Source organism: Chlorocebus sabaeus, chromosome 7 (genome assembly GCF_047675955.1).
Source record: "Chlorocebus sabaeus isolate Y175 chromosome 7, mChlSab1.0.hap1, whole genome shotgun sequence".
NCBI classification, from domain to species: Eukaryota; Metazoa; Chordata; class Mammalia; order Primates; family Cercopithecidae; genus Chlorocebus; species Chlorocebus sabaeus.
This window is the reverse complement of record NC_132910.1, coordinates 22424545-22451017: the sequence shown is the minus strand read 5'-3', so window position 1 is coordinate 22451017 and position 26473 is coordinate 22424545. Positions and strand designations below refer to the sequence as shown.

The following is a 26473-nucleotide window of genomic DNA, read 5'->3' as shown; positions in this document are numbered from 1 at the left end:
ACTGTTTGTGCCACCTTGGCCAAATCACTTGTCCTCAGTTGCCTCATCTGTTAAATGTGGAGGTTTAAATAGGTAACTTGTGATGTGTCTGCCTGCTAAAATATACTACTATTCTCAAAGCACTATCAGAGAAAAAAGAGCTCCTTTTCTGAGGAAAACCTTATTACCTTGAAACCTCGAAAGGTAAAGAACCAGTTCTAGAATCTATCCTTCATTTAGCCATCACTCCCTGTCACCAATATTTTAAGGTAAATTATGATAACCAGTTTGAACAAGTCTCAAATGAAAGGAAAACTTTTCAGGAAGTATTGTAGAAAGAAAGAAACAAATCTTTCCAAGGCACCATGCCAACTGCATCTTCAGTTTAAATGATCTTTTGCTCAAGACAAAGTTGTTCTTTTGGAGGGAAGAAAAAAAAATGTATTCTGCTCTTTAGACTTATCTTCCCTATTCATTTGATTCATTCATAGTTTCATTCTGCTGACAGCTCAGGGCAACTTGGAAAAGGGCTGTACTGGCACTGGCAACAATTAAAGCAAAGACATTTCCTGTGCCTGAATCCTTTGGGTTCACTCCTGCTGTTGCAGTGAAAGAATTTTTTAAAGAAATTTTTTCAATCAGGGAAGGAAGCAAAACATCCTAGGCCTGTGAATGAGCTGAGGACATTTCTCCAAAGGAATCAGTGAAAAGACAAGAAAGGGGCATTTGGCCTCAAATGAACATTTTGGAATTAAAAAACAGAATCTTCAGCAACCTACTTTTGAGTTTTTGTTTTATTTTGCATTTATTTCCTCTCTGTTTTGTTTAAGACTATTTGAAGAAAGTCTGGCAACTTTTTTCACTAATTTATCTACTTTTGTATGACCTAAACTAATTTAGATTAAAAGAATATGAGAGCTGGTAGGAAATTTAGAGATTATCTACACTGACTCTTCAATCCACTGTTCAGTACATTGAAGCCCCAAAACATTAAACGAAGTGTCCAAAAGTCAAAGAGCTAGTAAAAGGCACAGCTAGGCTAGAACTCCACCTCTTGAGTGCTTTCTCTGCTCTACCATGGAATCACCCTCATCTCTCTCAGGGTTTTCTACAGAGTCTGATCATCAGAACTTCTAACTCCTCTAAAGACACTAACTACGTTTGGGAACTGAACTTCTGACACCTGAATTACTTAGGAATGTTCTGTTTAGTGACCCCCACTGCTTGTCAAACTATTTGCTTTATTTCTTCATGTCTAATTCTATCCGAATGGACTCAGTACCTGTTTATACCATTTTTAATGGGCAACCTCATATGGCACATACAGTTGGCCACTGAACAACACAGGTTTGAACTACATGGGTCCACTTACATGCAAATTTTCTTCTCCCTCTATCACCCTTGGGACAGCAAAACCAACCTCTCTTCTTCTTCCTACTCCTCCTCAGCCTACTCAATGTGAAGGTGACAACAATGAAAACCTTTGTGATGATCTACTTCCACTTAATAAGCAGTAAATATATTCTTTCTTCATTATGATTCTCTTAATGACATTTCAATAACATTTTATTTTCTCTAAGTTTATTATATGAACACAGTATATAATACATGTAACATATAAAATGTGTTCATTAACTGTTTATGCTATTGGTCAACAGCAGACTATTACTAGTTAAGTTTTGAGGAGTCAATAGTTACACATAGATTTGACTGTGCTAGGTCAGTGCCCCTAACTCCCATGTTGTTCAAGTTTCAACTGTATTTACTTTAAGTTTATATGTCAATCATTACGCTAAGCACTTTATATTGATTATCTCATTTAATCATCACAACAGTTCCATGAGTCAGATAGTATTACCACTATTTTTCAGATAAAGAAACTGAGACTTAAAGAAGTTAGTTAACAGGTTCAAGACCACGCATCTAAACCAGGTCAATCTGATTCCAGCATGCAATGCTTGACACATATGCTTCTCAGAGCTACTTCTCAACTACTTGTCTATGCTTTCAAAACTTTATGCCAATTTTTTGTTTTGTAAAAAAAAAAAAAGAATTCTAGAATCCTCAGTCTAATATTTGGCTTAAGGAGCAAGTGGGCTTTACACAAAACCACCCTACTATCAGTAATACAAACACTATGCATTACCTTGTGAAGAAACATATCAAGAACAATGTCATGAGATTGAGCCTTTCCAAACTTTAACTAGCTCTCGGCCCTGTGGACTGAAACCAACTACGAGCCAAACTATAGGAGCTCAATAGAGACATCTAGTCTTTTTATATTTGTCCCACTGAAAGAATTAGGGGGGTCAGGAATAGTCTCCTCATAACTAAGCAAGCAATGGTTATGCTTCTTCTGAATTCCTGCCCCAGTTATTTTTAAGTTCTGCTTTTAATGATTTAGAAGTACTTGCATGTGAACTGTTTCATTTTCCCCTGCAATGAAAAAGAGGGGCATGTATATCTTTATCTGATCCACTTATATGTAGAGACAGACTAGAGCAGTGAGCCAGCCATTTACTAGCTGAATGCCCTTGGGTGCGTTACTCACTTCTCTACATTTCATCTATAAAATGGAGTTAATAATTATATCTACCTCATAGGGTTGTTATGAGGCTTAACTAAGCTATTCGTATCAAGCATTCAGAACAAAACTCAGTGAGCACTACCTATTCTTATTGTACTGATGGTAGACGTAGCAGTTATTATTATGAGAACAATCACAAAATTGGAGTCGCATCTTTCACATAATTGATCCTGGTATTTAATCACTGTCAAAAAGAACCACTCAAAATTAACCATTCTAAACTAAAATTATTACTTTGGCTGCATTTCCCCAAATTAAATTTGTTCAGATCGATTTGTGACATTGCTATATCTAGTACTTAATTCACCTTAGTAGGTTCCTCAGAGACCCCATAAAATATAATCCACTGAAATATTTTTAAGGTTTTCTTGTAGTTGTGAAAAATCATCAGGAACACCATCTCTGAACATTTTTTATGTCAAAGTCATATCCTTCATGCGTTATGATGTGGAACTGTGCACATAAACCTCGACCACATGCTGAGGCTGGCCCAACTGCCTTTGAGGAAAATTCAAACTTGTCTCTAGGTCCTCCCGCAGTCATCTCAGTGCTGAGGCAAGATGTACAGATCCCTTTTTTCAAACAAACAAGAGTACAGATCCATTTTTTCAAGAGACTAACAACTTTGCCACTTGCTTAACCTGAGGCCCTCTAGTACAATGGTGAAGCACATGCTAATTAGAGCCAGGAAAATCTGTATCTGAATCCTGCCACTGAGCACCTGTATGTCTTTCAGTCATTTAGCCTCCATGAGCCTCACTTTCCTTATCTGCAAAATGGAAATAAGTATCTTCCTTATTGGGCTTCTGGGAAGACTAAAGAAGGTAGTGTAGAAGTGCTTAATATTCAGTAACAACAACACATAGCCACAATTATCACTCCGGGGAAACACTCTCAAGCAGCACCGTAACATGAGCTTTTCTACAACTCACCTCCTACTGAAGCCTGGATGAGAGAAACGATGTTTACAGAAGATCAGCCTAGAATCTGGGTCCGGTAAAACATATCCTTGGATAAAGCAGAAACACTAGAAGATGACATACTTGCATTTAGTTAATTTATGTCTCTAACGCATTATAGGCAGCATGAATAGAGCGGTGAGGACATGGGCTGTAGAATCAGACAAGGTCTGGATCTCAACTGCTGGCTTACTCCTTACTAGCTATGTGACACCGAAGTAGTAGTTTAAATTATTTGAGGATGAGTTTCCTTATCATTAAATGTTCATAATGATACCTTTAAAAAATAGTTGTGATCATTAAATGTTCATGAGGATTAAATAAAATAAAATATGCAGAATCCCTAGTAGAGTGCCAGACACATAATAGGCACCCAACAAATGTTAGCCCCCTTGCAATGCGTTTTTATGTTATTATGTAGCTATAAATTTTTGTTGGGAGCATTATCTTCAATTATTCTTATTGCCCTTTATCTATAGCCTCAAGCAAAAGAATTGTCTTGAATGCAATCCTAGTAAAATCTCTACTTCTCTGTAACATGTTTTTCCTTTTCTAATAAGAAATATGTAGCCGACTGCGTCTCTTTTTATCTTGGCTGCCAAGAAGCTCAAAGACAAATTAAATTCAACTCTAGGAACAATATTAATCCTAGTGGTTCTGGATATTGTGTGTTCTCCCTGGTTTTGGTTTCTATTTCTACCCATATTTTATTATTCCAAGACCCCTAATCTTTTGTAGAATGTGAGAAGCTATTAACTAGCCAACAAATTAATTCATTTCCAGGAGAAGATATCACTGTAGGCACTATAAAAAAGAACACTAGACTTGAGATGTTCAACGCCTAACTATTTCTCACACTTGTACCCTCTCTGGAGGTAATTTATTTCACCTTTCAGATCTATATTTTCTCATGTAAAGCAGAAATAATAATCTCTAAAGATCCCTCAGAATCATTTATGTATACAAGTATGCTTTGTAACCTGTCAAGCACTATGTAAAGGTCAGGTATTATTATTTTTATAATCAGAGAAGTGAACGTTTAAATAAGTGAAGATGTCTACATAGACATAATCTATGGTGCAGCACTGAGGACCCCTGCAGGCAAACATGAAAGATGTGTAGTGGTGGGCGCCCGCAGCAGCCACCATGCCTACTTAGGCTGTCCAGAAAGCTCTAGCAGGGCTGCTGGAAGAGAACAGGCAGGATGGAAATAAATGTAAACACTTCAAGGGGCAATCCCAATCCAGTAAGTATCTCAAGCTAATTTGTTCTTTTGCTTTTAATCGAACTGATTTGCTTGGAAGACAGTGCAGATGAGACCATGGTTTGTTCCCCAATGAGCCTTCACCCCTCACTCTCACCAGGTCCATGCCAGGAAAGCTTGAGGGTAGCAAGAGGGCTTATAATGTGGGAATCCAACATCTATCCTTAATCCCCTACTAAGGACAGTGGATACATCACATCAACTAGTACATCCAAAAGTATTCATATACTAATAATGAGAGTCAGAGTGGGTGATGTTTTTAAGTTCAGTTTGGGTTAGAACCAAGTAGCTCTTCATGATAAGGAGTGTGTTTCTACATTTTTAAATAATTTACTGATTTATTCCAGGAGGTCAAATGTTCTCACAGAATCTCCAAGGCTTTTATTCCAAAACCCATCCCCTTCACTAACAACCTAATGTAGCAGCGGCTAGCCCATGGAGAAGAAAAAGAAGGAAATTCCTGGTATTTTGGAAAAACAACAAGGTAGAAGCTGGAGTTAAAAATCACAGGTTTGGCTGGGCAGGATGGCTCACGCCTGTAATCCCAGCACTTTGGGAGGCCGAGGCAGGCGGATCACCTGAGGTCAGGAGTTTGAGACCAGCCTGGCCAACATGGTGAAACCCCGACTCTACTAAAAATACAAAAGAATTAGCTGGGCGTGGTAGCAGGCACCCATAATCCCAGCTACTCGGGAGGCTGAGGCAAGAGAATCTCTTGAACCCGGGAGGCAGAGGTTGCAGTGAGCCGAGATCCCACCATTGCACTCCAGCCTGAGGCACAAGAGCGAGACTTCGCTTAAAAAAAAAAAAAAAAAAAAAAAGGTTCAGTCCCAGCTTTTCTCCTTGCTAACGTGTGAATGTGAGTAAGTTACTTAATGCTGATAACGAATATACACTAAGCTGTATTATTTGCCAGTGCCCTTTGAAAGTTTTATACTCATGTACCCTTCACAGCCACCTGGTGAGGTACATTTCTTTATCAAGTTATTTCACAGATCACAAGAATGGAGCCTTAGAGCAATCAAATGACTTGTCCACCATCAAAAAGCTCGTAAGTATACTGGGATCTAAACACAAACTATGATTCCAAGCCTATGGTCTTAACCACTGTATAATCGTTTTTAAATACATTTTTCTTTCTTCATTTGTAAAATATGGGAACAATAACACTGGCATTATAGTTCTCACAAGGTTTTACAAGGATTAAACATAATCATGGAGGTGACAGCCTTTGTTAAGTCTATAGTACATGACAAATGTTATGTGTTCCCACTCAAGTCCATGCACATTTCCTAACACCAACTACTTGCTAGGCAAAGACACGCCATGCAATATGCCAAAAAGAAGTTACTTCCACATGTTCTGAACTCAGAAAAGAAAAACAAAAAAAAAAATTTTTTTAGGATATCTGTGAAAATGAGTGACTGCTGTAATAAGAGCAGCCATGGCCAAGCTGATGAGCAACGGGAAAAGCCCGTATAGAATCTGCCCACGCCCTTCAGAAAGACACAACTGTCACCTAAACTGCTGGAATTTCAAATACGGTAAAAGCTATTATACTGCTATGCTCATCCATTTCCAAGGCAACACACTTTCAAAGGAGTTTTCTCTAGAATTCAGTTGACTTTAGACCAATCAAGTGGAAAACAACTATTCATAGCTGTAATTTTCTAATTTTGAATATACCCAGCTTTGGAGAAATGAATAATGGAATCCTCCAAGATTTGACTGCACCCTAACAAAGGCTCCTCGTTTTTAGCCCAACAACTCCAGTACGTCAGCTTCATCATATAGTTAGTATAAAGAGGGTCAGACCAGAAGTCCAAAGACCTTGTTCTAATTCTGACTCCCAACACAGCATGTGTGACCCCAGGCAAATTGCTTAGCCTGTGGGAACCTCTGATTTGTATTTCTAAAACAGGAATAATGCTTGTTCTGATTGCATCAAGGGCTATGGAACAGTTAGGGTTCTGTGTATGAAAGTGTCTATGTGTTATATAGCACTACACAAAAATAAAACATTTTGCAACATATAGTCAGCTCGTCTTAGTCAATTCCCTGAATGCCCTCTGAACTGTGCACAAAGACCCAGAGAAAACTTTCAACACCATCCAAAATAACTTTGATGGAAAACTGCAACTTGCAGCAAAGGAGAAAAAAGCGAAGTGTGAAAACATAAAAAGTGCTCTGAGAAACATATTTTATTACAGTCATTGAGGCCCTCCTGAGACCTTTTCTGATTTCTTTTTAAAGAAAATACATTTCCTGATCACAAACTTCAAAAGTACAATGAACAAAAATACTCTGGTGTATTTAGCACATAAAAGTTTCAAAATTCCTCTGGCTAAACAAAATCTCCTCTTGCAACAGAAATGTCTCCTCTTGTCCTATGACAAAATAAGCTAACAAACCAAAACCAAAGTATAAATCGCCATAAATGCTTCCATGCTCTGGTGACATATGTAAAGTCATTTTGGGCGGAAGTCATTGAGGGAGCAGAAGCAGGGCTGAGGTTTTGTGTCCTCTCGACCCCGTCATCTGATCTCTTCCTTACATCATGTGAGTCACAGATAGAAAAGGCCTGGGTATGATTTACAGCCAATGCTACTGAAATATTCACCCAGAAGGAATTGCCCCTCCAACCTTTTATACTTCTAAAACTGTAGAATTGGTATCTTTAAAGAATTATCCCCTGGCTGCCAATGGGATAGTACATGAAAACAGACAAAATCATGGAGCCATATGAGAAGGTAAGAATGCACCTCTCATGTCAATGCCAAAAGCTTGTGCTGAGATTCCCTAGTGGCCAAAAAAAAAAAAAAAAAAAAAAAAACCTATTTGGCACACTGATATCATAGGAATAAATATTTGCAGAAAAGAAGATTATAAGATGTACGCAGAAGTTGGGAGTGGTTCTGCAGATAAACAATGTTGAGAAAAAATACAAAATCACAACCATAAAGCTCCATTTAAACTTAGGTTAAAAATCAGTGCTTTAATTTACTGTATGCCTTATATATAGATGTGCTTTTAGCACGGCATTTAATATGCATAATTATTCACTTGAAATTGGTACGTTTCATTTTCTTTTTTGTTTGTTTGTTTTTTTTTTTTTTTTGAGGCAGACTCTCACTGTGTCATCCGGGCTGGAATGCAGTGGCATGATCTCAGCTCACTGTAACCTCTACCTCACAGGTTCAAACAATTCTCATACCTCAGTCTCCTGAGTAGCTAGGACTACAGGCGTACACTGCCACACCCAGCTAATTTTCATATTTTTAGTAGAGATGGGGTTTCACCAAATTGGCCAGGCTGGTCTCGAACTTTGACCTCGAGTGATCTGCCCGCCTTGGCCATTTTCTCAAATATTAGTCAAAGATAATGAAATTATTTTTAGATGGAACTCTCCTCAGTGAGGCCTCGCATACTTGGTCAGCGTTGATGGTCTGCCTTAGATAACCACATTCGTACTCCTCATGCTTTCTCCTGGCCCAAAGACTTGTTTTGTGCTCTTCTTATGACCTGCAGTATTTTTTTCACTTACAACCTTCACCAAAATTTTTTCTCATCCTTCAGATCTCAACTCAAGCATAACTTTCTCAGAGAAGCCTTTCCTAACCTCCCTAACTTGATCAGAACCCACCTATTATCAAATCTTACAGCACCATGGGCCACACTCCAACAGTACATACCAAAGGTAAAACTTAGCATTTATTTATATGGGTATTCGACTAGTTAGTGTCTCTCCAAACTGACTACAAGCTCCCCAAGGGTAGAAAGTATCTTTAATTTTGTTCACTATCATCACCCCAACATCTGTCTAGCACAGTACTTGGTACATGGTATAGACCTTCAATAAATGTTTTTGATGAAGAAATGGATGGATGAATGAGACATCTCATCCTTCCTGATACTGATGTAGTTAGTAATTATCACATTCTCTTAAATTTATCTGATTTGTGTTATTTCCCCTACCAAAATGTCAGTTTTTATGAAATTTTCATTTCTAGAGCCCCAGTGCCCAGGACTATGCCTAAAAAGTACTCCATAAATACTTCTTAGATCGGATTAAAGTGAGCTGAACTGAAATGAATTGACTTGCACTGCACTGAATTGAAGTCTTAGGGATCTCGCTGCATGTCTTTCCTCATCCTGTTACAGTGGCTAGCCGGGTGCCTGTCCCAGCACCATGAAGGATGATGACAAGCTTACCAGCTTACAGTTCATACGAACAGATCATATCTCAGTGAGATCACACATTCATTTGGCTTTCTGGCCAGAAAAAAAAAGAGTCAAAAAGCAGTTACATTAGCTTATTTCCTCTCAGGGGAACCATGGAGAAAAGAGTAACAGTCACTATTTACCAAACAAAATGCTGACAAAATATTTTTCCATTTAGGAAGATGACAAATTAGTGAATGTGACAAAAATAAATAAAAATCTACCACACACTCAAAAAGTTGCACAATTGCCTAAAAGCCAAACTGTAATTTTCAATGTGCTGGCATTTGGCACAGAGTTCAAGATCTCAAGGAAGCAAGCCGCTCTTTTATGAACACTAACAGAAATGTCACAAGCAGCTTTTGATTAAACTATGATTGTCACAGTATATAGGAATGAACTCACATATGGCATTTTTTAAATAAACTACTAACCATATCCAGTGGTTTCACAATTAAAAAATGGTTCGTTGCTTACAAAAATTCCCCTAGACCCAGCTGTCTTCCAAAACAGTCCCACTGCCTGACTCTGAATTTCCTCTGTCATCAGGCAGATTAACCAAGAGGCCAGCCTTGGATTTGGTGTGGACACTCAGGGTAGCATCTTTGTAAAAGCTGGACCTTAGTCTAGCTTTATCTTGTGACTGAACAAAGACTTGAGGTAACCTCCTATAAAAAGTGTAAACTGAATTGCAAAGTTATATTAAATAATCTGCTAGAAGACTAGGGTATGTTTTAAAAGAATTTTTAGAAAGCTAAAGATATTTATCATATGGTATGCTGGTAGTGTTTTAAAATCAGGTATTAGGAAAAGGACTAGCATAACTAAAAGACGAGGCCGAAGTTCCTTACAGGAGGAACATCTTGTAGAGATGAGTCTAAAACCAACACAAAGAGGTAATAATAATATAAGAATAAAGGGAAGATAGTTAGATAATCACTGTGATCATTTGAAAATCATGGTGAAAAAACTATCCCTGGGAATCTAAAGATAAGGCAGGTAGAGGCCACTTGAAACCAGTTTGAGGACAGGATGTAGAGAGCTGGTCCTACTAAGTTATAGAGAGCTCCATTTTGAGGGAGTAAGATGTTAGTCCTTGCCATTCACCCAGTGATTTTTCTGTTTTTATCTAATCTCATTGTCTTTTTTGGTGGAGTTCCTCTACTTCCTCTGCTTTTTCTCAGAATAAGTCATGTCCTCTCTCTCCTTTTACTTTCAGTGTTATCCCTGCACTTCCCCCTCTATTCCCTATGACTCGCCAAAATACAGAAATCAGAGACATGTTTAAAACTCAATTGTTATTTAAAAATAAATATATTCTCCAGGTTGTTTTTTCTTCTTATACATTGCCCTGATTTCTTTTTCATCTGCACTTGTATGAGTCTTTTACTAAATTAAAGGTTCCCTACTCCCACTCAGTCACTAAAGACAGCACCTTCGCTCCATCTGCCAAAAGAGGAAAGCACCTTGGCCACTTCTTCCTATATGCAAAAATGTACAAAGAACACCCTGAAATTTATCCTATTGTATTCACTGCTTAGATGTTTTACTAATGTCAGAAAGAATCATAAAATAATAGGATAAAAGAGGCTTAAGGAAAATGTAGCATAGACAGATTTCCAAAGTCAGTTTCATGAAGAGCAAAAAATCTATAAACCTTCCAAGTTTGGCTGGAGCATGCAAACAACAGCACAGAAAACTTTCCTAAAGGCACACATCCATACTTTTCAAAAACTTTGGTTAGCATTTGATCTAACTGAAGTGGCCACTGGAATGCCAGCCACCTATCTTCAGTCTTTCTTAACCGGAGTCTCTTTTGCTCAAAATCTATATTTAGGAATTAGAGGAGCAAGGGAGAGTATTAGCTGTGTCTGTGTGTGGACATCAGTAAAAAATAATCTAAAATCTTTCTGAAGCTTTTTTGCCCAATTTGCTTGGTTGTTTTGTTTGTGGCATTCAGCAGTGTCACAAGAAGTAACAAAGTACAATTAGACAAATAATTGACTTAGGATTTTATAGTTGCTCATGCGTGTGTTCTGGATACTGAGTGAATCTGCAGTAAATGTCTAGTTATAGCAATTGCTATTTCCATACCTTGGTAACAGAAATTGCCCTATTTTCTGAGGAAAACAACTTCAGCTTTGAACGAACACAGCTAGCTAGACAGCCTACATGTTTATTGTACATTTGCATCCAGAAGTCATATTTTCCATTACACTTAAATTATTCCTACCCAAAATCTCATAAATGAAGTAGAATCAGTTAAATATAATCGCTCTATCTCATGGTCTTCGTGGCAAAATTCTGGTAACTGACAAAAGATAATTTTGCTACAAATTGTTGAATCACAATACCATCACCAACAGGAGTAGTTTCTAAGTAAGGATATCAGGTGCAACATGTTTTTTTAAATAATAGAATTCTGCTAATTGGCAAATAGCAAAAGAATAAAACATTCCAGTGATGCTCTTGTTTCAGAATCAGTAAATAATAATCCTGACACGGGTGCTAAAGTAATCTTATTTCATCTCTGAAAGCAACACGGACCTTCATCTGTGTATCTATTCCAGATACACATATAGTACCAACTCTTAAAGTTCTCTATTTAAAAAAAAACTCCACAAACAGCCTCGGTGACACATTCAGTAATTAACAAATATCACTGTCATAAGTAACCTCTTATATGCTCTATCCTCATTCAACACAGAGGAATATGAACCCTAAATAAATAATCGTAAGCAAAGGCAGGCTTATTCCAATTCAGAAAGCTATAGAGTTCTTTAGAGACATGTCGTCTTATAATATTTTGCATTCCAACACTTAACTGCATATTTTCATGCATTTTAATATTTTAACGTATTTCCCATGAGAAAAAAAGTACACACAGGTAGCACTTTTATCTCTGTTTTAAAAACATGGACAATTTCTATTTTAATTCTTTACAAGTTAGTTATTGCAAATTGTAGAACTACAGCATAAAAAAAAATGACTTTTCTTGGTATTCTCTCTTCTTATTTCACCATGATTCAACTCACTCTATTGGACAGTTCTTTGGTTATTTATATTTTAATCACATTTCAGTAAGGATTTAGGCTGGAGGGACAGCATTTTCTTAACCAAGATAGTTGTAAATTTTCTTGGATAGACCAGATTATTTTAACCCAATGGGTAATTTCTGGGTATTTTATTTACCTATCCATTCAACAAATATGCTATTGCACAACATGATTCAAAAGAAGTATGTGATACTGCCTCTGCCTTTGAGTCTCTAATGATAATACTGAAGAGATGACATACACCTGAATGAGAGAGGTAAGTCACCACTTGAAGCATTACAGATCTAAGTATCAGATTGTGTAATGTAGATAATACTTGCTGCAAGAGTTCAAAACCTGGGGAAGTCATTATGAATTCATAAAAATGAACTTAAAGTGGCCTTGCTGAGACAGAATATACCTATATTTTTCATTAAACTACGTAAAAGATTGAAAGTAGCAGAGGAAACTTTGTTACATTGTCGCTTTACTCATTACTTTAAGTAATGATGAGCAATAGAAGGATTTTTTGTTTGTTTGTTATTTAATTAAGAAGAGACTATAGAACTAATATTTTAGATGTCTGGCAGCCTTGTCTGAAATAGCTCCCTTCTATTTCAAGGATGAACTTAAGGCTGAAATTCCAAATAAGAAGTATTGACTCAGGAATTCAAAGGAAGTGGCAGACACAAGAGAAACTCTGAAGGAAAAACCAACAGGGCTCAGTGCGTGGCTGGCTATGGAAGAAAAAGAACAGAGAAGGATTAAGGATAACTGGGATCTTGATTCTACATTAACCACTAAAATGGAGACTCCTTGCTCACAACACCTCTATAAAAGTGATGAAAAGTCAAGTAAGACTCCTATCCATGGGAAAGTTATTAGAAGAGTCTAACATTCCTGCCTCCAGATTGTGGTCATGGAAGAATTCCGGAGAATTTATTTATAGAGTAGGCCCATGGTCCCTCACCCCAACTACTTCTGCATTTATGAGTTCATACTCATAAAGCACTGAATTTAAATCCCTGGTATTAAGAACCCTTGTCCTTTAAGAATTATTTCCTTCTATATGAAAAATGTCCTAAATAGAATACTATTTCAAGAAGACTCTTGCCAATATCTTTCATTTTTTCAGTGCATTCAAATCACACACACACACTCACACAAACTCACAAATACACATTCAGGCTTCCTGCCTTGTAAATGGATGAACCCCAAACCACAGGATGTGACCTGCCTTCCTCTTAGGTGGTAACTCCTGTGGCAGACAGTCATTTATACCCCAATTACTTCACTAAAGTAAATTTCACACCTTAAATTCCACACACTATTCTGGTTTTCCCCCATTTTCCACCCTAAGTCACAATCTCTTTTTAGCCCTGAGTACCCCAGCACCTGGAGTACACTAGAACCCTTTGAGGCCTCCTGAACTCATAAGTCACTATAAATAGCAACAACATCAACTCTCCCATGACACGTGTAAACACACTATTCATAACATCTCATGGCATGATAACATGGAATAACTATTAGAATAGAAGAGCCAGTGGCAACAAGAAATGAATAGTGTAAAATCTGCCATTTGAAGGGCACTTCAAGGTGACTTCAAGAAAGCTGCATTTCAGAAACTCAAGGCTCTCTAAGAGACTTATGCAGTTAACTGGCTAAAGAAGCAGAAGCACCATGGCACAGTCCTCTTGTATTCATCAGCATCACAGAGGAATAAACAACAATTATTTGTACCACACAAAACACATTGTTGAGCCAACCCATTGCCACCAAAAACACAAGTATGCCAAATATTTTTCCTTTCTGCACAACACTGCCTCTAAATTGCTGACTTGTCCCACCCAACAGCCCTTCTTAACCAGATTAATTTCACAAAGAAACACAAAGAAGGAGCCAGAAAGAGATCCTTCTTATAAAAGAGAGAACAGCCTATTTGATTCCAGGCGTCCAGAACAGCGTATTACAACTGCCGACTAAATTCAAGGACACCCTTGGTACACCAAGCCACTTGCTGGTAGCAGTCTTCCACACCAAAGAGCAGCACAGGAGACAGCACCTCTGCCCCTTGAAGTCCTTGTTCCCTTGGTCCTCTCACCTGCCAGCCAACATCCAGACTGACACTCGCTGGCAAGATAAGAGACTGAAATTTAGGTTGCTTCTCCCAAATAGGCCATTGGGAACCAAGAGCCAAGCCGACAGCTAAAGCAAAAGAATAGCTAGTGAGAATTTGTGGCAGAAAAGACCAGACGAGCTTAAAGATTAGTGGTTATTGTTTACAAGGAATTAAGCTCTACAGAGTTTTAGCCTGAGGTTTTTGGCATTACCTGTATATGATGGATAGGAAAAGATGAGCTTGAAGAAGGCAATCATAGTAACTCAAAATAATAACTGCTAACCATTATTGCTGACTGTATGCAGCGCTCACTTCATGTTCAGAATACTATGATTAAAATCGATCATTCCCTTTTTGCATATGAGGAAACTAGAGCACAAAGAAGTTAAGTAAATAACCAAGGTTACACTGCTGGTATGAACTGGGATTCAAACTCAAATAATCTGGCTCAAATGTGCACTCTTAACCGCTCTGATATGCTCCCTTTCCAGTAAAATCACAACACAAGTGTCCCTTCTGAAAAGGCAAACTATATGTTTTAAACTATTTTTTAATATAAAAAAAATTTGTACTCAGACCTAAAGACAAAGTACTTCCTCCTACTTATATAAGGTGAAAAATAGAGAAGAGGATGAAAGAGATGGTATAGTTTTATTGTGTTTGTGTTTTGTTTTGTTTTTTAAACGGGGACAGGTCTACCTCATTTTCACACATTTCCAAAGCCTTTTCTCCTATATATAGATCAATTTTTGAGAATGCCAATGGCATGTAGAAAATTAAAGAAATCTTACTTTATGGTATCTAAATTAAGGATCTTTCCTGAAAACATTTTAAAAATCAAGAAAAAGTACAAATGTACCCAGAAGTATGAGGTCAGGTTGGGAGGGGTGTGCACTGGGAAAAGGGGAAGTCAAATGACACAACACCAAATATTCTTGGCTCTTATGAAAAGCTACTCTGTTCATTTACCCGGAAGCACCAAACAAAAGCAGCTGCCCATTTCTCTGTTTCGGTTTCCTGAATATAACTGGATCACCAACCAGCATCCATTGTCCCAGGCTCACAGAACAATGTTCACTAGCATAAATCCGTCAGTTCTGGTACACATCCAAAAAGCTAAAAAAGAATACCACAAGACTGAATGAGTGTCTCTATGGACATACCTAGCACTATGATTCCACAACGGGCAAGACCTGTGTGTGAGAGGCAGTTAGCACCTCCAAGCATGAATGCATGTTCACGCTTGTCAAGAAACATCTCACACATCAGATCAAAATGCTGAACAGGATGTTCTGTTTGTAGCTTTGTTTCCTACCATCTTACACATCTTCAGGATCTCTACAGTCACAAAGTAGCCTGTGATGCCCCCATAAGTATCCCTGGACACTAACAAAATGTGAGGCACAGAGGCCAAAACCATCTAGGCTGGGAAGGTGTGCTGTGTGTCCAAACCTATCTCAGCCAGGACCACCTTCCCACCCACTTTTTGGGCAACCCTCAGAGGATGGCAGCTGCTAACTTAGAAAAAAAAAAAAATGCACAGTGGAGGAGGCAAAAAGGATTATTTTTAAGAAAGAGCACAATCTAACTTTTCTCTCAACCACCCACTCCACACCACCTCCTCATTCCCTTGTCTCTCCTGCTTGTTCTTCCATTTCGCTTTCCTTCCCCAGCTTCTCTCTCCCCGTGGCTCAGTGCACCACGCTCTCACACACGTTTCCTTCTCTGTGTCCCCAGCTGGGACACCAGCTCTGACGCCACACTGGGAATAGCAGCTGTGAAAGGACTTGGAGCTGCTGCTGAGCTCAGAGGGGGATATGAAGCTAGCTCGCTTCCTCCTCAGAGCTCCAAATGTGTAAAAATCAAACACTCATTTATTTTTTAGAAACCCAGTCTTGACACCAAAGCTATGAAGAAAATAGAAAGCGTTAGGTTATAAACTAAATGAACCTGTTAATTATGCCATCTTCTTAATGTGCCTAATACTGGAAGATACTTCGTTTACTTCTTAAAAATGCCCTTTCATGTTTTTGTAGAAACAGGGTCTCACTACATTGCCACGGAAAAAGCACAGCAGCTATTCACAGGGCTAATCGTGGAGCATTACAGTTTCGAACTCCTGGGCTCTGATGATCCTCCCACCTCAGCCTCTGGAGTAGCTGTGACTATAGGCATGTGCCACGGTGCCAGCTCATGCCACCTTAATATGGTTTCCGAAGGGGGGCTGCCTGAGTTCTCTGTGGAATAGTGAGCATTTTTAAGTGTATATGAAAAATTCATGTGCCTTGCAGTTCAGTTTCATCCATCACCTGTGGTTAACAAGCAGCTCCATACACTCAGGAATTACCTACCCAGACCAAAATCCCACTTTGGCAATAGACAAAATAATGAGGCACTTTCCAAAGTGGGATAATTAAAAGCGAAGACAAGATTTTATGTGTCAAGGGAGAAAGGCAAGGCAGGGAAATATAAACACGATGTGCCAGGCTTAAAAACAAGAAAATCAACTGGATCTCTATCTAGGATGTAAGAAATATTTAGACCAATAAAAGCAATGCTTACATCTTTCTCTGTAGTAATTCATTCACTCAGTTGCTCCTCAATAAACATATATCAAGCACATACTATGTGCCAGGCATTGTGCGGCGCCAAAGATAACAAAGTGAACTAGACAACCTGATCTTTGTTTTCATGGAGATTACAATCTAGCATCAGCTCAAGACAAACCTGTAGGCTCTCAAATATCATGTGTTAAAACATATATTCTGAAGGAAACATAAGGCATTGAGAAAGAATAATGAAGGGGAATCTGCACTAGAGAGAGTAGTAAGGAAAGGACTCTCCGAAGAGGTACAATGTAAAAGCCAGAACATAAAGGAACAGAAAAGCTAACCAGGACAAGAATGGGCTGACCATTTTAGGAAGACAAGTTTGCATGAGCAAAGGCCCTGAGGCAGAAAAGGTTTTACCACCAAGGAACTACAACATCAATGGATCTGGAGTAAAGTGAGCAAGGAGAGAATGGCACATCACAGGACTAGAAAGACACTGGGCTATGATGCCCAATTGAGGTTTCATTCTTAGGACAATGGGAAGTTTTCAGCAGAGGAAGGACATGGTCCAATTTATACTTTATGATGATCAATTGTGCCTCTCTATGAAGAAATACTTGAAAAGCAGAGACTGTTGCAGTGTCTATGCAAGACGTGATGATTCCCTGGACAAAAATGTAACAGCAAAACTGAAAAGGAACAGACAAATTCAGATCTATTTTAAATGCTGAACCAACAGAAATCATTGAAGGATTGCATATGGGGGTAAAAGCAAGGAAAGAATCAAAGATGACTCCCATCAAGTTACTATTTATATGTGTGTTATTTAGTTTTTGTTTTTCTCAGAAGTATAAGCATCACATCATGGACTGCCAGACACATGTGGGAATCTTGTCTATGGGACATGATATGTCTATGGACATAAGCAACTCAAACACCATAGGTCACAGAACAACATAAATTGTTATGTGGCTGTTCTTGAGAGACAATAATAGTATACTAGGCAAGTATTTCATGAAGTCAGTTTTCCCACAAGAATTTTGTCATTATATTGGTGCCAGAACCCCATGGCTTCCCCCAAAATCGTGGGGTTAAAAGTCTTTCTATGTCTAGGTGCAAAAACTCTGACTTTTAAACAGAACTGTACCAAATAATTAACTACCAATCCATCAAAGCAGCTGAGGATATACAGCAATTTCTAAGAGGACCTTTGTGTTAAATTGGATAACTCATATCAAATATGCCAAAGGCATATTAGTGTGCAACTTATTGATCAGCAGGAACAAAACTATAAAATACATATTTATAAATAATTTTTTACGATCACTGAACAATTTAGTCCTTAACAACTGTCTCTCCATAGGCTCCCTTCAGAAAGCCAGTATACAACATAATGCAGTACTCCCCCAAAATGCCACAGAATGCAACAGTATTCTGTGGTTGATACACATGGGGTCTCAGCATCTTCCTGATCTGTTCATTCCTTATGACCTATCTGAGTGCTGCTGGCACTGTTTCCCTTGCCCTTCTCAAAAGCTGATAAATAATTTTAATCTTAAAATTCCTGGGCCCATTTGTCTAGGTAAGCACCTCTTTACTTTTTAACATTTATAGTGATGATGCACTCTTGTCCTTAAACTGAAGAATGAAAGACAAGTTATAAAAGACACAGAGAGAGGGAGAGAAAGAGAGAGAGAGAACGAGAAAGAGCGAGCAGACAATCACATGCACAATGGACAGAACACCTGACACTGGCTCAGGCCTTGACAGAGAGATACAGAGTAAATCGAGATAAACGGTAGTCATTTATTTGGAAAAGAATGTTATCTTTTGTTCCTCCAGACTATTAACTGTGCCATGTTTATGTGCATTTGAAGGACTTTTCTCAAAACAGACTCTACTACGTTAATCGATATATAAAGGATCCCTTTCAGACAGACTTTCCCCCAGGACTTCAGTGAAAAGTACATAACTTGAGTCTCCTGCCTTCTGGTCCTTCAAAGTCTTAAATTTATTTCAATGCTTTTAATTTCGATTTCGTGATCCATCTCAAGCTCTCCTCCGAGCTTTTGTCTTTAATTCGATGGTCCACCTGTACTGCTCCTCTCAGCACCGCACTTGTCTAGCTTCCTAAGCCACCTGCTCAGTTCCAACGGTGAGACTATAAAAAATTCACATCACTATGCCTCACACCCAATTTAATTTAACTCTGTAAATTCACTTTTCAACACCCTTGAGCTGTTCATTCTAATTTGGCCTGTCATCACCTGCAATGACTGAACCCGATCTTTATCTGTGCCATCCATAATGCATTTTATTGCAGGGTCCATATTTCTGCAACTGTAGCAAAGACATGAAGAATGTACAGAGCTCTGCCAACATGAAAAGCTGTCACTGTGTAACTCCTGTTGGGGAATCTTCCAAAATTGGCATGTGTTTCTACTGCACATATTCATTCTCAGTTCAGCCACAATATTTGGCCCATGTAGCCAAATATTCTCCACATTAAAGAAACAAAAAGCAACATAAATATACACCTAAACACACAGCCTATCCTATCACTCGAATCCAAGGGTGTTCTTTGACCTCCTGCTGTTCTGCTCTTAGCAACACTTTTATCCAATGTATGACATTTAATACATTCAACATCTTAATAACCGTGTCACTCTACAGACCTCTCTTACAGGATGATTTTCCACAGTTCCTATTTAAATCACTGACCTGGCTCACAACCTGGTTAAATGTCACCTGTAATGCTGACATTTGGAAAGATATGTAAATATATAGACATACACTCTCATCTTCACCTACTGTCTCAATAGAATCTATTTCTAAGCACAAATAATGCAAAAGATTCTTTCAGTCTTCCAGTTACTGTTTATTGATATAGTTAAATAAATACCATCTGTAACACAACCCTATTAATATTACACATAAAAATGTAGAATACACAGCTATGCCTAAACTTAGGTCTTTTCTGATCAACTCAGAATCTTACCAGATGACCTCCTAGATCAACCTGCCAGTACAAGCAAAGCATCTCCACAGACATTATCCTTTAGAACAGACCATCTCAGTATTACAGTGGCCCTCCCCGTTAGCCACAGGATTCAAAAAGGTGTCCTTCTCAAAGATGTGGGAGTGAGGCAGAGAGAGGCACCAACGCTCAGAGTACTCACTGAGAGGTTTTAGGATGCTGCTGCTGGATTCATCAGCATTTTCAATATCTGATTTGTCAGAGTAGTTCTCAGAGATTCTCTCCTTTTCCTTCTTTTCTTTGTGGCCTGCCTTTCTCTTGTGACGTCTCCTTCTCCTGTAACTCTTCGGCACATGGACTCCGATGTAAATGGTATGGTGGCCTAAGGAAGGTACATGAATGACCAGTCAGTTCAAACCACATTCTGTACTGCAGATAAATTGCATAAGATGCACAGATCAGAAGAAAATGTCTATAAATTCAACATTACCATCCTATATTTAACAAACTCTAGAAAAATAAAATTTCCTCCCAATTTTCAATTAGCTTCAGTATAATTCAAGCTAGTGGTTGACACCAGGACTCTGTGAGAGCCTACTCTAATTCTGTCCAGATAGACTACTTTTGTTTAGGAAAACCAAGGAATATCAAACTGGAAATCAGGAATCCTTCATGTTGGTCATACCTCTGCCATCAATTAGCTGTCTGACCTTAAGCATGTATCTCTTAACCACTCTGGGCCTCAACTTCATCATTTCTAGAAGGAGAGACTTAAACTGGGTAGTCCCTAGAGGTCCCTCCAGTTTCAACCTTACATGAGTCTATGATTGTACTGGGTAGGGTTAGTGCCTGCTGGAAAAGGAGCTGCTGGCGCTGCAAAAACAAAGATTTAACTCAAAGTTCAAAAAGTCATTTTGCAGGGGGTAAGGCTTTACATTAAAACTTTTTTTTTTTTTTACCTAATCAGCAAAATAGAGACTTAGAACTGGGACAAACTGAGAAAAATAAGACATACTTGGAGAAAAGATTTTAGAAATACTCAAACGTTCACACTAGGAAACAGCTAAAATGAATGTCAGCTACAGTGCCATTCTCATTTTTCTTTTTTCGTTTCCAAAAGTTTCTAAAAACTGGTTGTTGCAATGATAAAAATAAACTGAGCCCAGCAAAAATTGCCTTGAAGAGAAGGGCATGAGGAAAAAAGATTGTGAAATGCTTTCAGCTCTCTAGATGGAAGGAGCTGCAAAACTGACAAGTGGTATTATTTTTACAAAATCTAATAAGACAAAAAAGAAAGAAACTCAAAGTTCCACATCATTTTTTTAAATTGGAAAACTTCTACTTTCACTTTAAATACAGTGTAACTTCTGTATTTTAGGAACTACCATTTCAGAAATAATGTGAACACTTTTTTTCTGAACTGCAAATTAGATTAGATTTTCTCATCTATGGGTTTTATTTCCCATTTCTGGAAGTATTCCTTGATGACAACTTTGCAGTGCCACAGCCAGTATCACGCATCTACATCCAAATACATGTACATACAGTATGTATGATACAAACTGTCACGAACTACTTTCCACAGTAACCTACGGGGTATATCTAAAAACACCATAATTGGCAGAGGTGTTTCCTTAAATTGGCAGGCTTAAAAGAATTATATGCTCCTTCAGGAAAGATATTCCGGCTAAGCAACGCAGAACCTAAGTGAATGGGTTAGTATTCAAAAGAAGACATCAGATGCTTGAATGAAGTTGGAGGCATCTTTACATAAAGCAGGACCTCCTTCCCAACACACACGCAGCAACTCAGCTACTACAAAACACAGTGAAATTCTCCCCACAGAATGTGTGCCAGTGAGAAACGTATCATGTCTAACCATTTGCAAGTAAATGGTTCTCATGGGAAAACTATATTATACTAGGAAGTAGGAAATGTCTCAGAAACAATGTGAATTAAGAAACAGTGTCAATTGTTTCCTGTGCTCCAGTTACTGAGGGAGTCCTGAAGTTTTATCTCAACTCCCAACAATGTAAGTGAGCAAAGCCAACCAATTGCTTCAATAAATCAAACACGAAATGCTTGGTTGTTTTCAAGAAAACACACACAAATTAAGAGGTTGGAAAATTTTTATTAACCTGTCACATTAAATATTTTCTATTCACCCTATTAAATAGGGCAAATAAGCAAAAAATGGTAATGAAGCTACACTGCCATAATGATGTTATATAGAAAGATTTTTTAAATTATATTTACCCAAATCTGCATAGTACATTTGATCAAATCATTTAATTGACAGTCTATATGGTGGATAAGATGCTAAGGTAAGAATTCTGGCTAGGAAGTGTCATCGTTGTCAATCTAATGAAAGAGTTAGGCCAGTTCAGAAAGTGAGCCACCAAACCCTGGAGAGAAATGCACTTGACTTTTTGGAGCCTACTTTGAGTTGCAGTAAGTGGTGCCATTTTGTTCGCATCATCATGATAGGCATCCTCTCAGCAACAGATTCTATCTATCCCCATTTCCTCCAACACCTCCTTCTTGGTTTTCCCTGTGCACTTCCACACAGGTGTGGGAACTTTCAGAATTGACACTGTGCTATGGAGTGCTATGGTGCCCAGATGCCAAGCAGAAATGTGGTTCCTCTCAAGACATGCCAAATTTTAGGCATTTAAAAATCAGCTTTATTGAGATGTAATTTGTAAACAATAAAATCCACTCATTTTAACGATACAGTCAATGATTTTAGTATATTTATAGAGTTGTGCAACAATCGTCATAATCCAATTTTGGAACATTTCCACCAGTCCAAAAAGATCCCTCACACCCATTTGCAGTCACTCTCTGTTCCCACTCCTGTCTAATGCAACCACTCTTGACCATTTTTTAACACTCTTAGTGATGGCCTCTGCGAAGTTACCATTCTCTGGTACGCACATGGCAATGAACTTTTTTTAGACATCCTAGCACAATAAAATACAATATTCCCTGGATGAGGAAGATATTGCCTTCCAACAACTGGCAGAGGAAATCATGCCACTGAGCTAAGCAATTCAAAACTTAAAAGTATCCTCAAAGCATCCTCCTCCTCCTCTCACACATGATTGGCAACTAAATTTTCCTTTTCTGTCTTGTGTTCAGGTAGAGGAGAAAGAACACGGTTTCATGGGTAAGCAAACCTTGATGGGCTCAGCAACAGCGCTTGCTGCTTCCTCAGTTACTTCTCAACCTCTCTCACTTCAGCTTCCTTGCCTATGAGAAGAGAGCAAGATAGCCTTGCTTTGGTGGATAGCGTAATATAGACATGCTGTCTCAAAGGGACAATCAAATACTTAATAAGCGATATGTACCAAGTAGCCAAAATACCAAAAGTAAAATGAGCTGCAATGGAAGCTTTCTCACTGCCCCCACAGAATGCCTGTCATCATGATCAATAGAAGCAGCATTACTGTTGAAAATATGCTATGATTGATGAGAATATCATATGTGGATCTCAGTATTTATTTTCATTAAAATCTCTTTATCTGTTTCAGGAATATGTCATGAAGACTGATGACTATTTTTAAAATTATAACTCATAAAATGACTGCAAGCTCTTAGGGAAGTCACAAAGTTGAGGGTATAGTATTGTTTTACATGTAATATAAAAAGGAGAAACTTGACAGACAAGCTTTCCAACCCAGCAAGGGACTACAAAACGGTAAGACCATTAAAGAAAGAAGGATAGTTACCTGCTTCTTATATAGAACTTTTTAGGCTAAAAAAAAATTCTCTGCTAGGAAACTCAGGAAATACTGCTTCCAAAGATAATGTAAAAAGGAGGTGTGGAAAAAATTTTAAGAGCTATAATGTATAAGGAAGAAGTGATTGTTTTAAACTATATCAAAATAAATGTTACATTCTTGCTACTGAAACTTCATGAAGTAAAACTACTGGAATCTGTACTTGACAGTGTTCATTTAGGTGTGCAGTCGAAGAGTATTCAGTCCTTGATTTGGCAGTGGCTTCAGTATCATGTGTTCAAATAAATACCCTGCATGCCTTTCTCTGACAGATGGTGCAAGTTCCCAACAAACTCTAAATATCTTGGGAATATCTCCCAATCCATACCACAGCCAGTACTACTGGAAAGAAAACATGGCTTTCCTGGGTATCTCTGAATGTCAGAAATGATCACTACGTGATTCTTGTTTCTTCCCATCCTTACATGCTCCACCCCAGTTGCAAGTAGGAAGTACTATGATGCTAAATTATCCCAATTCCTGAAATATTTCTAACCTAACTTCATACTTCTCATAGTTGCTATAATGTTTTCTGGCAAATAGAAAACTTACACTTAGTAACTCTGGAGCCATTCAAATTAAGGTGGCTTTCACAAATACACATTTTGCTACCAAGGATGATTTAACACTTTGAAGTATGAAAACCTTCAAGCCAGAAAAGGATTTTAAATCAGCCAAACTACAAATTCTATAGCTGAGTGGATGGTTAACAACATATGCCTCTATATGTAAGACAGATCTATTAGCTCCTTCCTGGGAAACATGTTGCTGTGTTTACTGTACATACAGATGATAGCAACTATTTAGTGAATGCTTACAAGCATGCCAGGCACTGCAAGGTGTTTTATATCTACCACCTCATGCAATCCTGCTCCTATCCCCATTGTACAGGTGCAAAAACCACAGTTTGAGGAAGTCAAGGACATTATAATTAGTTAACTTTTTATGAAGTGTTCTCTTTATAAAACCCCACAGGAGAAATATGTCTCTGTTCTCAGTATCAATACTAGTTGAGTGCTTCATCACTACTTTGATGATGTGTTCTGTAAAACATACTATGTTTATATCATAAATGTAATAATTTATTATGTCTCCTTCCTCATTGGCTGCTAAAAGAAGAATAGACACATTTTAGACAAACAGGTAGTGAGTATATAGAGTTTCATGACATGCATTTTATATACTAACCTCACTCTTCCAACTTTTCAACACTTACTTTCCCTTCAACCTAAACCTTTTTGGAATAAGGTAGTATATAATTTTTTAACCTGATATGTCAGTACTGTACACTATCTAAAGGATCACCAAAGGACAGGTAAAATCTTTACCCAGAAGTCTACCTTTCCCTACCTCCCACCACCCATCCCCTATACCCAGTCTCTTACATACATCTCTAAATAAACACTGAGGGATGTTCCAAATTTGATTTATAGCCACACTCTTACTCTTTCAGCTGAATTTCTGTTCTCTCCAGTTCAAAGCAAAGATTCCACAACATGCAGTATTTTATATACTTCTTTCAGAACTAATCAGCAATATTACCAAAATATGAGTTAAATATTGCCTTCCCTGGTTTATCTAACATAACCTGGTCTTCTGCCAAGATGCCCAAAACGTGTTGAAGCTATTGCCAAGAAGAATGTAGGGAGAGCAAAATTAAGAGATTATTGTTTTAATTAAGAAAAGAAAAAATGTAGAGAGGCGGAGACCTTGGATGAGTGACAGATTATAAAAAGATTCTGCAAAGACTTTGTTAGACCAAAAAAAAAAAAATTATCAATTAAAAGTATATGCATAAGAAAACTTAAACCAAACCATAGTATCAAGTCCAAGCACAGCGAACATTGTGTGGTTGGCACTTTTATTTAATAATAAATATACAAGTATGTATAATCCTAAACACTTTAATAAAATACAAGTAATTTTTTTTTTTTTTTTTTTGAGACAGAGTCTTGCTCTGTTGCCCAGGCTGGAGTGCAGTAGCACGATCTCGGCTCACCGCAATCTCTGCCTCCCCGGTTCAAGTGATTCTCCTGCCTCAAGCCTCCTGAGTAGCTGGGATTACAGGCATGTGCCATCACGCACAACTAATTTTTTTGTATTTTGAGTAGAGGTAGGGTTTCACCATGTTGTCTAGACTGCTTTCGAACTCCTGACCTCAAGTGATCCACCCACCTTGCCTCCCAAAGTGCTAGGATTACAGGCATAAGCCAACACGCTCAGCCAAAATACAAGTAACTTGTTAGCTTATTATTCTCAAACCCTTAAGAGTGTCCATAAGCAGCTCTAATAAGATATAAGCAAAGTAACATTGCTAATTTACTGGTATAAATACCAGCTCATGAAAAGAAAACCCTCTTCAAAAAGCACAGTGTAAGTTTGCAGTTACCAAAGGGTAAACCAGCCCTTTATGAAATGTTTGCATGAGGGTCCTGACTCAGAACAAGGGATGATTTCTATTTTTATATATTGGATAAGGGCAATTTTTTACATAAAAAATAATGTATGTGTTTATTAATAGATAATTACATATTACATATGTAATTATGTATAGATAATTTTGAATACTGATGAGTAATTTATTTTAATTTAATGCTACCAATTACATAGGACCAGGCACGCAAGCAAATGGCAAATGTGAGGAAAAACAGGGAAATACTTTTCTTCCCACTGAACTGCATGGGAATTTTACATACTGAAAGCCTCCTAGAAATCCTCAGGGCAACCTGAGGTTCCCCAAGCAAGACTGATAAGAAATCTTAGCTTGTTACTTGATGTTTACTGAGCACAGCACTATTAATATTTAATATTTGATGATGATAATAACAGTGATAATCTCTAGGCAAGAACTAAGAGCTACAGAATAAAAGGTCTCAAAGGAGATGCAAGCTTATGATTGTTAGCTAGACTCCTGTCCTTTAGCTCAGCAAACGTATGCATCTGTCTTCCAAGAGCTCATTTTTAACAAAAGAGTTCTATTAATTACAGTCTTAGA

General features: G+C 38.0%; 1 protein-coding gene across 2 annotated transcripts in view; it reads right to left on the bottom strand.

Annotated features, from left to right (window-relative positions):
* The window catches only part of SLC4A4 (solute carrier family 4 member 4), a 390757-nt gene that overhangs the window by 298354 nt on the left and 65930 nt on the right, over window positions 1-26473 (bottom strand). For both annotated transcript variants that reach the window (XM_007998838.3, XM_007998839.3), the window contains exon 3: window positions 19899-20078. In XM_007998838.3, coding sequence (XP_007997029.3) covers window positions 19899-20078 — 180 coding nt within the window. The remainder of the gene's footprint in view (window positions 1-19898; window positions 20079-26473) is intronic.